This window comes from Tachyglossus aculeatus, chromosome 3 (genome assembly GCF_015852505.1).
Source record: "Tachyglossus aculeatus isolate mTacAcu1 chromosome 3, mTacAcu1.pri, whole genome shotgun sequence".
Taxonomy (NCBI): Eukaryota; Metazoa; Chordata; class Mammalia; order Monotremata; family Tachyglossidae; genus Tachyglossus; species Tachyglossus aculeatus.
The window spans coordinates 95,511,083-95,524,912 of record NC_052068.1 but is presented as its reverse complement, the minus strand read 5'-3'; the positions used below and the strand labels follow the sequence as shown (position 1 = coordinate 95,524,912).

The window sequence follows — 13,830 nt, the reverse complement described above, 5'->3', positions numbered from 1 at the left end:
GCTGTAGCTAAAATATCAACTCAGCTTCTCAAGTTTGCTTACCATCATTTCTGCTCATCTCCCTTTGCCCTCCCGGGCTCCCACTCAAGATATTTCTTTCCTGTGTAGTGCCCACATCACAAAACACATTTAGTGAGGACAAGAAAACGGAAGCAAATCTAGCAATAGCAGCAGGATGTCCAGGAATAAAAATAATTTCAACCACACCTTGGTGGCCACGGACCCTGGATATTTCTCACCTATCTTCCTAAGCACTTAGCACAGTGCTTTACACACGGTAGATGCTTTATGAATACTTTTAGAGAGTGACAAGAGACTGGGGATCCAAAAGAAAGAAGAGAAGGAAAAAACATTGGCAAAGGCAATGTTAGGAGAGAACTGCCCTCAAAGGAAAGTATGCTGTCATTAAAAGACAGAATGGAGAATGACAAAGTAATCCAGCACGCTTAATTAGTAATTTACCAATTATCTCCCAAAAGTCTTATTCAGTTGACTCACTCTCAATTTAGTTATCATTTTGCTTAGTAATAAATCACTTCTCTACTTGATCATGCTAATTAGCCAAGTTGATACAGTAGAGTTTTACTTCAAAAACACTAAAGTCTTTAAGGTTCTAAGAATGCAAAATCACAACAGTTAGCATTCAATAGCACATCAATCAATGGTATTTACTGAGCGCTTACTCTGAGCAGAGCACTGAACTAAGCGCTTGGAAGAGCACAATACAACAGAATTGGCAGGCATGGTCCCTGCCTACTATGAGCCTACAGCCTAGACATATGAAAGCAAACCAAAAAACAAAAGACGGCTAATGCAAGGGTAGTGAAAAGAAAAACATAACAATAGCAGTTTTCTTCTGCACAGAAATCATTAAATTATAATGCTGATACAGGATATTCAATGAAGCAGTCTCTACAAAGTGAAAATGCATTTTTTTAAGCTAAGGTTTTCATAATAGATTTCTAAAAGTATTGCTCAAAAAACTCTATTGTTCAAGTTTCCAGATAATTCTCACTAGCCCCAGTTATACCCTATGAGAATACACAATATCCACCAATGGAAGTTAGTTTTCTAGGAGTTCTTTGGAAAATAAAACCCATTGTCTGACTTTGTATGTGCTTCAACTGCTTAGAGAATCTAAATCAAGTCAGTTGTACCCTGCAGCGCTCATTATGTGCTAGTGAACACTATGAAATTGATACTCCTCCCCTAGAACTTGATTAGTATAATTGTCATTTCTGTTCCCCAGACACAAAATGTTAGACTCAACACCTGGTACTTAGAAGCCCTGCACCACACTGCACTGAGTCAACATGATCTTTTGAGTTTAGAAAAAGATCTCTATTGAGTCACCTTCTGACTTGATTTCTTCTAGTTAATTGTTTTCACTCGAAGGATGAAAACGAAATGGATGAATGATGTAGTTTTCGGCACTTTTCTGGCACTAAAATGGACAGAATAGAAAGGAACTACTTGAAAACTGGCAGAAATGTGACCTACCTCGTTGATCATTTCTATTTCTCTGAAAGTCAGTCTGTCCAGCCAGTCGACCTTCACCATGTGGCCTTGTCGGTGAGCCTTGGTGAGCTGCAAATGGAAACAATAATCATTAACAATCAAGATCCTGGAGAGAAAAGAGGCTGATGTAATGCCCATAACATCTGGCACAGTTCTGGTTTGAGCGTAACTCCCTACTCGAGCCCTCTGGTACCCCAGCTCCCCGGTGCCTCGACTCGAAAGACCTTACCACCTATTTTATCAATAAAATTGAAAGCATCAGGCATGACTTCTCTAAAAATCTCCCATATTCCTCTCCAGTCCCTTCGACTCGCCCACCCTTCCGAGCAGTAGCTGAAGAAGAGATCTCCTGCCTCCTCTCAAAATCTACCCCCTCAACCTGCACCTCTGACCCTATCCCTTCACACCTTACTAAAACACTTGTCCCATCTCCTCTTCCCTCCCTGACAGTTATCTTCAACAGTTCCCTCTCCAATGGCTCCTTCCCCAATGCTTTAGAAACATGCCTGCATAGCCCCTACCCTAAAAAAATAAAAACCCACCCCTGAAACTTCCAAGAATCCCCCTTCGGACTTTAAGTTCATGCCAAGCACTTAGTACAGCGCACTGCAAACAGTAAGCACTAAATACATATGCCTGACTAAATAACCCTCAGATTAACAGAATTTCAATTAAAGGGTATCTAAAAGAGATTCTAACACTCTTATTCTAAGGCTTAACAAAAGACAGTTCAGTTCACCAATTAAAACAATACCACCTGTCATACGCTCTCTGCCTTTGGTCCTGTCTTTGGTTTAACTTTGATTTCTTATCTCAATAGTTCTGTCTTCCCAATGTAGACATATTTTTCCGGGGGGGGGGGGGGGGGGGGGGAACACACTGAAATCAAGGTGAGTCACCTACCAGTACTGTCCCAAGGTGACCCTGGGGTACCGGCCATCTCAAGGTCAAATGCTATCTCGTGGCCACCTGAGCCAGCAGTGGAAGTGAGGGTGGGATACCACCCCCACAACCAAAACTGCTAGATTGACAGCCCTAGCTGGGAATACAGAAGGTGCCCTTTGCCCCCATGCCAATCAAATTAGGTTTGGAGGAGGGGGGAGGGCAGAGATTGGATAAACTGAGGCCAGAAGCTGGAATAGCCCAGGAGCACAGGTGAGAAATACCTGCAGCCTCTAACTTTCTGTACAGAGGATCGAGACTTGCAGCAGATGGCTGCAGGGTGTTTCTGCCCAAAGCGTGAGAAGCCCGCTCTGCCTGTATAATAACAATAATAATGGCATTTATTAAGCGCTTACTATGTGCAAAGCACTGTTCTAAGCGCTGGGGAGGTTACAAGGTGATCAGGTTGTCCCACGGGGGGCTCCCAGTCTTCATCCCCATTTTACAGAGGAGGGAACTGAGGCACAGAGAAGTTAAGTGACTTGCCCAAAATCCCACAGCCGTCAAGTGGCGGGGCCGGGATTTGAACCCATGACCTCTGACTCCAAAGCCCGGGCTCTTTCCACTGAGCCACGCTGCTGCTTCTTCTTCACTGTATCAAGTGAGGAGCCATGGGATGGGTGAACGTCCCGCCCCGCTGGATGGTCGCGGGGCTGGAAGCCAGGCGCTTCGCCATGGGTATGTAACGGCATTAATGGATTCCTCCCAGGTGGAAAATTTTTGTGGGTGGGAGCTAGGGGCTCCCCCACGGGTGTGTAACTCAAGTGGATTCCTCCCAAGTGGGACGTGCAACATGGGTGAGAGCTATCCGCCCCACTGTGTACAAACAAACTGTAAGGGAATTCCACCTGCGTGTACTGCCATGCATGAGTAATGTACAAGTGTGTTCCTCCTGCTACGGAAGCTCTCATCCCATTCCTCCCGAAAGGCAAGTTCAATTCATTGTGCCTAAACAATTAAAAGAATTCAATTCGCCTCGCGGAATCAATTTTGTATAAAAGTCAGGCTTTCCATCCCTGGCCTCTCTCTCTCTCTCTCTCGCTGCACCAATTCCCCAACGAACCCATCCCCAGACGACGGGTGACAAGCAGCAAGGAGAGATAGTCACAAAAACAGGCCAGTGGGTGTGATGATAGTCAAATACATTATTTCTAGAAGAGGCAGAAAGAGAGCACGTTGCAGAGACAGTGTGGAGGAAAATGTCTGGGAAGCAGTGCGATGTAGTGGACAGAACACATGCCAGGGAGTCAGAGGACCTGGGTTCTAATCTCAGCTTAGCCACTTCTCTGCTGTGCCACCTTGGTGAAGTCATTTAACTTATCCGTGCTTCAGTTTCCTCATCTGGAAAATAGGGATTAAGACTGAGCCTCAGTGTGGGCAGCGACTGTGTCCAACCATGACTGACTTGTATCTACCCCAGCGATTAGAACAGTGCTTGGCACATACTAAGTGCTTAACAAATACCATGAAATGATATATGTCTATATGTCTACATTGGGAATGGAGACAAAAATGGTCTGGAAGGAGAGGGAGAAAACACTCTTGAGACGAGGAGTAGCATGTACAGTTAAAGAGTGAATAAAGTTCCACTTCTACATTTTACTTTTGAAATTTGATTTGTATAGAGAGAGTAAAAAATAGAGACTACACTACTTTATTACTACTACACGGTTAAGCTGAACTCTAAACACTTGGGAATTAGCACCATTCCATGGCACCAAAGTATGTGTACTTTCAACCTAAAACGGAGATTACATAGAACGGGCATTGATCAATGGTATTTGCTGAGTGCATATTGTGTGCAGAGCACTCTACTGAGTACTTGTGAAGTGCAATACAACAGAGTTAATATGACCTGTTTCCTGCCCACAAGGAGCTTGCAGTCTACAGAGGGAGACAGGCATTAAAATAAATTATGGATGGGGATATAGTGGAGTATAAATATGGATATTTACATAAAGCACCATCGCAGATATAGTGGAGTATATATATATATGGATATTTACATAAAGCACCATCAAGTCGTCTTCCTTAGTGCCGTCTGTAAAGGGAGTTGAGGAAAAAGAGGGAGACAAGGCAACAAGCACTAATTCCCAAGTAATCACTTCAACTGCTGCTCAGAAGCATATCCTTCTACTAGGGTATTCCTGCCACTCTCCCCACACCATTCCTTTATTTCCAGGTCCCTGCCCCTCACAGCGTCTCTGCCCCACAGACAGAAGCATGGACAGAGGAGAATAGAAAAGATGAAAGTTTCATTTGTTGAGTGATCAATCAATCAATCGTATTTATTGAGCGCTTACTGTGTGCAGAGCACTGTACTAAGCGCTTGGGAAGTCCAAGTTGGCAACATACAGACATAGTTCCTACCCAACAGTGGGCTCACAGTCTAGAAGGGGGAGACAGAGAACAAAACCAAACATATTAACAAAATAAAATAAATAGAAGATGCAGGTTCCCAGAGCATCCAAGATGGGATGGCAACAGGCCTCTAACAGCAGTGAAACAGGCAGAGCCACAGGAGAAGCAGCAGCTTCTGGCCTGGCATGCCCCCCACCTCCGACCCCAGTAAAAGACCTGGGCCATGGGGACGCTTGAATTACGCTACAGAACTAAGAGGGTCATCCACATGTGCAAATGAAAAATTAATCCGTTTAAAACTCTAATCATTTACATTAATGTCTTTATTCATATTAAAGTCTGTCTCCCTCTCTAGACTGCAAGCTTGCTGTGGACAGGGAATGTGTCTGCTGATTCTGTTGTACTGTTCTCTGCCGATCGCTTAATCATCATCATCATCAATCGTATTTATTGAGCGCTTACTATGTGCAGAGCACTGTAATACAATACACTGCATATAGTAAGTGCTCAATAAGTACGACTGATTGATTGATTACCCTCTCCTTTTGCACATCAAGTTGTCAACTTGCCCCGGGCACCGCTCACGTCATTTTTTCTACGCTCTGCCCCATCATGCCATCCCGCCAAGCACAGAGTCACTCATACACTGACTGAGCTTTGGGGCTAGCTGCTGAGATACGGGCTACGAAATGGCCAGAAGAGGAAATCCAAACTGCACTGTGTTTTTAAGCACATTTCTGATACTGGAACAAACAAAAGACAAAGTCACTAATCAGGGAAAAAGCCTTACCCAGGAAAACACACACAGAAAGGATAACCTGGGTGAAAAGGAGAAAAAAAAAATTAAACACAATGAGCTTGCTATTTCACTTTAAGATCACAATTCATATCAACTGAACAAATTTATTGGGTGCTTACTGTGTCCAGAGCACTATACTGAGGCACTTGGGAGAATCAATACAACAGTGTTGGAAGATCAGATGCCTATGTTCAAGAAGTGGGAGAAGCAGAATGGCCTAGTGGGTAGAGCCTGTGCCTGAGAGTCAGAAGGACCTGGGTTCTAATCCTGACTCTGCCCCTTGTCTGCTGTGTGACCTTGGGCAAGTCACTTCACTTCTCTGTGCTTCAGTTACCCCATCTGTAAAATGGGGATTAAGACTGTGAGCCCCATAAGGGGCATGGACCGAGTCCAACCTGTCTTCGACTTACCCCAGTGCTTAGTACAGTGTGTGGCACATAGTAAGAGCTTAATACCTTTAAAAAAAGGAGCTTACCAGCTAGAGGGGGATATCATGTTATCATATCATAGATGCACTCATTCTAATTAATTTAACTTTCACTTCACTTAACCAAGAGCAAACAAGGTGTTGACAGGTGTTTTATCTTTACTGCTTTCTCCAAAGTCATTTTCACCTACTGCCCTCAAGAAATATATCAAGCAGCTGTCGTGGTCAAGGATTATCATTTTCCCCTATTTTGTTTTCAAAAACGTAATTCAGAACAGTAAAAAGAACCCGAGTCGCAGGTCATTTAAAATGTGATCATTTATGTGCCTTTACAGTAGAGGACTAAAAAAATCTGGGGTGGAAATCCTTAATATAACTAGTTTATGTGAAGGGTCATTTTAAAACTTTTAAGTTAGGCAAGCTTCAATAAAATTAGCTTCAGATAGAATAAGAAAATGCTAGCCATGAAAAACAGGAACTGTTCTGACTGATCAGTTCAGACAATCTCTCTGCAAGACTTCATCTGCAAATAATGGGGAAATTCAGAGTTCTCATGAAGGGTAGTCATATGGAAAGGCTGTCATGATCCACTGCCTCATGAAAATTAAGGAGCTGATCCATAACAACTTAGAATAGAGTAAAACAAAACTGGGAACAAGTCAGGAAGAAATTTGGGAATCCGCATACTTGGTTAATCAAGGTCAGTGCAACATCAGCTAACCTCCAAGTTTCTTTTAAGAAATTTCCTTATTTTGGTGTGCTGTTTTATTGCCAGGTCATGGCGAACCTCAACTCCCTAATTTTTCAGGAAAGAGGAAAAAGCACATTTCCTCCTCATGTAAAAGCAAAAAGCTTGAGCCTATACACTTAAGTCTGGCTCACTGAGGTTAAATAAGAAAGCTTTTCTTCATTCCTACTGTGCTTTTAATTACACCCAGACACGTAGGATGGTGGGCCCTTTTCTACCAAGAAACTAAAACACTTGGTTCTGAAAGATAAGATCTAGGCCACAATTCTCCCAGTGCAATTTTCACTCCTTTGCATATTTATAGTACAGCTTTTAGGGGGGAAAGCTCTTGACTCAATAAAATAGCTTCTCTTCCGAGATCTGCACTTCACCACTTTGCTGACTTAAGCTCTAGTAAAGACAGGCAATAGCTCTACGGAACATAAATCAAGGGCATTTCGGAGCTCAATCTTTCAGCTGGAAACAACTAATTTAGTCTACTCGCTAGAGCAGGTCTCCAGGCAGACCTAAAAGTTTCTGACGGCTTTAGACAACAGAAAGCAACTGGATGCTGACTGATAAGGGGGACTCTACTACATCTGCCCGAGAACGAATTGTTCCTAACGGTTACACAACATTCTCGATGATGTAAAAGATATCATGAGTCACAATCAAGTCAAAAGTCTACCTATCAACGATGAAACAACCTGGCACGAGATTTACGAAGACACACAAAAGCGTGGTCTATCAAACACACAGCAGGAGAGAGGCAAAAGTAATTCAAGGTCATGGACACAGGCTCTTCCCACTGCTCCTGAGAAGGAGCGTGGGTTGCCTAGTGAATAGAGCACGGGCCTGGAAATTAGAAGGACCGGATTTCTAATCCCAGCTCCGCCGCTCGTCTACTGTGTGACTCTTCCTTCTCTCTGCCTTGGCTGCCTCATCTGTAAAATGGGAATTAAGGCTGTGAACCCCATGTGGGACAGGGACTTTGTCCAACCTGATTTGCTTGAATCTCCCCCAGCGCGCAGCACAGTGCCCAGCTTGCAGTAAGCGCTTAACAGATACCAAATACTACAAATAATTATTAACAAAGGTGGTGAAAAAAATGACTGGAAGTTTTCCACACAAAAAAAAAAGGAGGAGGAAAATTGAGAAAGCAGATATGAGGAAAATTGTGACTGGCCTTAAGTTAAAAGCGACAAACATAAGTAATCCTACTTTTGTGAGGTAGGATAGTAAGTAGCATGGCCTAGTGGAAAGAGCATGGGGCTGGGAGTCGGAGGACCTGGGTTCCAATCTCAACTCTGCCACTTGTCTGCTGCGTGACCTTGGGCAAGTCACTTCACTCAGTTCCCTCAACTCTAAAATAGGGATTATAAATACCCCTTCTCCCTCCTAATTAGACTGTGAGCCCCATGTGGGACCTGATTTTCTTGTATTTATCAATCAATGGCATTTATTGAGCACTTACTATGTGCAGAGCACTGTACTAAGCATTTGGGAGAGTACAATACAACAGAACTAGCAGACATTCCCTGCCCATAACAAGATTACAGTGTCAAGGGGTACACAAACATTAGTATAAGTAATTTATAATACATAATTTAAAGATATGTACATAACTGATGTGGGGTTGGGAATAGGGTGAATATCACTGTCCAAAAGTCACAGATCCAAATGCACAGGTAACACAGAAGGGAGTGGGAGTTGGGGAAAAGTAGGCTTAATGAGAAGACCTCTTGAAGAAGATGTGATTTTAATAATGCTGTGACGGTTGTGAGAGTGGTGGCCTGGTGTATATGCAGGGGGAGGGACTTCTAGACTATCTACCCAGTGCTCAGTACATAGACTGTTATATTACTATTATTATTTGTAATAATAATGCATTATTATTATTACATCATTACGCACAGTGTCCCCACACCACAAACTTGACAGGCAACTAAAAATGTTTCATTCGAAGGTCACACATTTCAGGAGGAAAATTAAGGTAATTAACTTGGCCAATGATCCCAGCTTTTGCAACTTTTATAATGGTCAACTGATCTCACAGATAAAGTCAGGAAAAAGTACAGGTTACGTGATGCCTGGGACTTCCCAAACCAAGTGAACAAGCTTTCCGGTTTTATCCCTCACAAAACACTGTCTCCTGAAACCAACTTTTCTTTGGCAGAAGAATGTGAGTTTGATAATCTCCCACACCTGGGAGAGTATGACGGAATCCTAAACGGGAATCAATGAAACACAGTGGTCAAAAATGACAAGATATAAAAAAGAGTTTTCTTCAAAGAGAGACCAGCGTTTTCAATCGTGCTTCCAGACACAAGGTATTCTTTCAAGTGAATTACTGGTTTTGATGGTTTCAATTTATTCTCTAGGGGACATCAGTCAATATCATAAAACCATTACACTGTGTGTCACTACCTCACACTATCTGAAGTTTCTTGGAAGAAAATTAAAAAGTTTGCTCTTGTGAAGAGTATAGGGCAGAACAGAGGAGAACAGCATGGTTCCAATCAGTATTATCCATTGATTTTGTCACAGTTAAAACCAATTTAGTTACTACAAATAACTAATTTTTTTTTTTGAAATGTAACCACGGGGAGCAATCTACAGAAGGTCAGAATTCTGGGTATGTCTTCTAGCTCTACCCAGAGTTTAGCTAAATAAAACTCACAGTCTACAAAGTAGCAATGACACTTTGCTCACCCCTTTCAATAAAGTGTGCAAAGTGCTCTGATCTCTTTCGAAAACGTATAGGGATTCGGACACTAAAAAAGTACCTATTTTTTAATTCCCACAGTTTTAGCACCTGACAGAGCCCCCAGTTTATAACTTTCTTGGTGACTATCCAGAGTGAAGTGGACTAATGAAACAAACTCACAACTTCAAAAGGTCAAATCCTGCTACCCTCCCTTGCTACAGTGTTACCACTCATTTCTAATGCCCAGAAAAAACAAAAAATGAAAGTCTTTCTTAATCAATCAATGATATTTACTGAGTACTTACTGTGTCCAGAGCACTGCACTAAGTGCTTGGGAGAGTACAATATAACAACAAACAGACACATTCCCCGCCCACAACAATCTTACAGTCCAGAGGAAGAGACAGACATTAATATAAATCAATTACGGCTCTGTACATTTATTATTATTACTATTTATTGTACTTGTTCGGTGCTTACTATGTGTCAGGCACTGTTCTAAGCACTTGGATATATACGAGTTAATCAGGTCAAACACAGTCTCTGTCCGACAAGGGGCTCACAGTCTAAATTGGAGGGAGAACAGAGATCGACTCCTCGTTTTACAGATGAGGAAACTGAAGTTCAGAGAAATGAAGTGACTTGCCCAGGGTCCTCTGACTCCCACGCCTGTAATCTTTCCACTAGGCCAGGCTGCTACTCTGCTGCTCCTTGAACTACTTTGTACTGGGCCCCTCTTACAAAAGCGCCGTGGGGCATTTGCACAAGGATGCTAAAGTCATCTTCTAAAACTGAACTCATTCATTCAATCGTATTTATTGAGCGCTCACTGTGTGCGGAGCACTTTACTAAGCGCTTGGGAAATACAAGCCTCATCTTGCCTCCCAAATCCTCTAGTCCCCTTGCATTTCCCATCACCACTGATATCACCAAGATCCTCCCAGTTGCCAAAATCCGCAACCTTGACCCCTCCCTCTCTCTCCACCCTCGTATTCCCCTTTTAGACTGTGAGCCCACTGTTGGGTAGGGACTGTCTCTATGTGTTGCCAATTTGTACTTCCCAAGCGCTTAGTACAGTGCTCTACACATAGTAAGCGCTCAATAAATACGATTGATTGATTGATTCGGTTTGTCACCAAATTCTGTCGGGTTTTTTCTGCACAATTTTCAGGAAACAACCCCTTCCCTCATCCAAACAGTCATGAAGCTGGTCCAGAGATGCATCATATCCCAGCTTGACTCCCGCATCAAGTCTTCCCTGCCTTTCCCCACTTCGATCCGCAGTTCACTCTGTTGCTGAGGTCATTTTTCCAAAATATCTTTCTGCGCACCTCCATTCTCTTCGAAACACTACCAACGGTTCCCCAGTCCTCTCTCAAACAGATCCTCCAAGCCACTGGCTTTAAGGTAATCAGCAATCTCCAATGATACTTGCCCATTCTCTTCACCGCGGCCCAGGGGATAGAGCACGGGCCTTGGAATCAGAAGCACCTGGGTTCTAATATCTGCTGTGTGACTTCGGGCAAGTCACTTCACTTCTCTGAGCCTCAGTTCCCTCATCTGTAAAATGGGGATTAAGACCGTGGGCCCTACGTCAGACAGGGACCATGTCCAACCTGATCATCTAGGATCTAACCCAGCGTTTAGAATGGTGCCTGGCACTTAGTAAGCACTTAGCAAATACCCTTACTAGTAATTATTATTAATCCCCTACAACCCAGCTTAATTCCTTTGTTCCTCTTAAACTAACCTGCTCATTGTGCCTCGTCGTCTCCCTGATGGTCTTCATCTTGCTCCCTCCCTTCTCCCTGCCTGCAACTCACCCCTACTTCAAATCCACCAGACCACAGCTCTCCTCACCTTCAAAGTCCTTCTGAAACCACATCTCCTCCAGGAAGCCTTCCCTGATTAATTAGCTATCCTCTACAACAACCACTTCTGGTGCAACTATGCACTTGTGACCCCATAACCACCCACAGAACTTCTGCATCTATCTACTTACATACCTTATTACTTCGGCACTCAATATATGTATCTACCTCCCTTTTCTTCCAAGTGGAAATTATTTAAATCTCTGCCTCCTTCATTAGAAAGTATTTGTAGTGCTTGTTGAGCACCAACGTGGGGCAGTAGTAATAATAATAATTGTGGTATTTAAGCACTTATAATAATAATAATAATGATGATAGTATTTGTTCAAGTGTATTTATTGAGTGCTTACTGTATGCAGAGCTTGTTAAGCGCTTACTATGCACCAAGCACTGCTCTAAGCTCTGGGGTAGTTACAATGTAACCAGGCTGTCTCACTTGAGGCTCACAGTCTTAATCTCCATTTTACAGATGGGGTAACTGAGGCACAGAGAAGTCAAGTGACTTGCCCAAAGTCACACAGCTAATAAGTGGCGGAGCTGGGATTAGAACCCATGACCTCTGATTCCCAAGTCCGTGCTCTTTCCAGTAAGCCATGTTGCATCTCCAGCGTGCCAGGCACTCTTAAGCGCTGGGGTGGAAACTAGAAAATCAGGTTGGACACAGCCCCTATCTCACACGGGCTCAGTCCTAATCCCCACTTTACAGAACTGAGGCTCAGAGAAGTTAAATGACTTGCCTAAGGTCACACAACAGACAAGTGGCAGAGCTGGGATTAGTACATTGTACTACATGCATGGGAATTAAAGAAAAAAGAAATGACACATTCTCTGCCCACAAGGAGAAAGTGTAACAGCTTACCAATACTCGTGAGTTCAGAAGAGGGCATAAATGAGTTTCGGGTGCTGGAAGATTAATCAGGGAAAGCTTATTGGAAGAGGTGAGATTTTAGGAGGGCTTTGAATGTGGGGAAAAGCTGTGGTCTATTGGATATGGGGTGGGTGGGAGATCAAAGCCAGAAGACAGTGTGAGGGAGGGGGCATAGCTGGGAGAGGTATACCTAGAAGGTTGGCATGGGGGAGGAATGAAATGTGGTTTGGAATAGTGTGTGGGGGGCAGGAGGGGCAGAGATGTAAGATGGTGCCAGGTGCCGGAGAGCCCGGACGTCCATCTGTGCCCCCTTCCCAACTGGCAGACCACTGCTCTCCCTATCTTCGAAGCCCTCCTGATATCACACCTCCCCCCACCCTATTTCCACCCCCCTACTGACACTTCAGCTCTTCCCTGTCACCTAAACATTTGGGTACTTTCCCTCACTCCATAGTAACACACATATGCACAACTTTAAATTCTGTTGCTTCTCTCTACGTTTATTTTTAGAGTCGCTCTTTCCCACTAAACTCTTAGCTCCTTGAGGACAGAGACTGCGTCTACTAACTCTACCAGGCTCTCCCAGGTGCTTAATACAATATTCTGCACAGATTACGTGCTCAATAAATGCTATAAAAAACTGATCGAAGATAACTGTAAGGAATTGTTATTTGATGTGGACAGGCACAGGAAGCCACTGGTGGGATCTGAGGAGAGAAATTGTACCTACTTACTCTTCTAGTCTTCCAAGTGCTCAATAAGGGGCTTTGAACACAGTCGACATTCAGACACTATTGACTGATTGTGTACATGCTATGATTGAGGAAAGCAAATGTATGGACACATAAAACAGTGTAAACGCCATAGCTAATAATGTAAACATCAGAATTGGGGATTCCAAATTCTGATCATCACCCACAATACAGATCAATCTTGATCCTGTATCCTGATCCCTGAAAATAGTTTTTACAAGATTTTGTTTAAATACACATATACTCTTTACTGCCCTTTTAGATTCAACTTTGTTCACTTTAGAGTGGCTCACAGGCTAGAAGTGAGCTGATTATAATGAGTTTTCTATTAGAAACTCAAGGTTAGCTACCTTTGAAAAGGGCATACATACAGGAGCTGAAATTAAAGTTACTTTATTGCCATGATAAATCTCTTGGAGGAAGTAGACATATTTATAGCATCACAACTTCTCTGTCCCCAGAGCAAATAAGTGAATAAAATCTAAGGATGCTTGCCTTGAAATGTTAAGGTTCCTGACAATGAATTTTTTAAAACTGACAACAAGATATTGAAAACAATGTCTAATCGTTAGGTGGCTATGGAATCAATTTTCCAGAAAAAAGAAACGCAATTAAAGGAGGTCGTCAACAAAAAACCTCAAGATGAAGCACAAAGGTTAATCAATTTTACTGCTCATTCTTTATAATCAGGATTTCTTCAGGTTAAACCTTGAGGCAGCCGGTTAGAAAACTGTATTTTATTATCCCCTGAAACTAAAATGTATCTTGACAGAAGACGGCTAGTCATACCAATGACAGGCTGAACAGGAGCTATGTCAGCTGTTCCTATTTTCAATTAATTGTCTTCCAAGAAAAGTC

General features: G+C 42.9%; 1 protein-coding gene across 1 annotated transcript in view; it reads right to left on the bottom strand.

Moving 5' to 3' along the window:
• PIK3C3 (phosphatidylinositol 3-kinase catalytic subunit type 3) overlaps nucleotides 1–13,830 on the bottom strand; it is a 147,364-nt gene that overhangs the window by 110,613 nt on the left and 22,921 nt on the right. Inside the window, exon 5 of the mRNA XM_038743980.1 lies at nucleotides 1,501–1,587. Within this exon, the coding sequence (XP_038599908.1) occupies nucleotides 1,501–1,587 (87 nt within the window). The remainder of the gene's footprint in view (nucleotides 1–1,500; nucleotides 1,588–13,830) is intronic.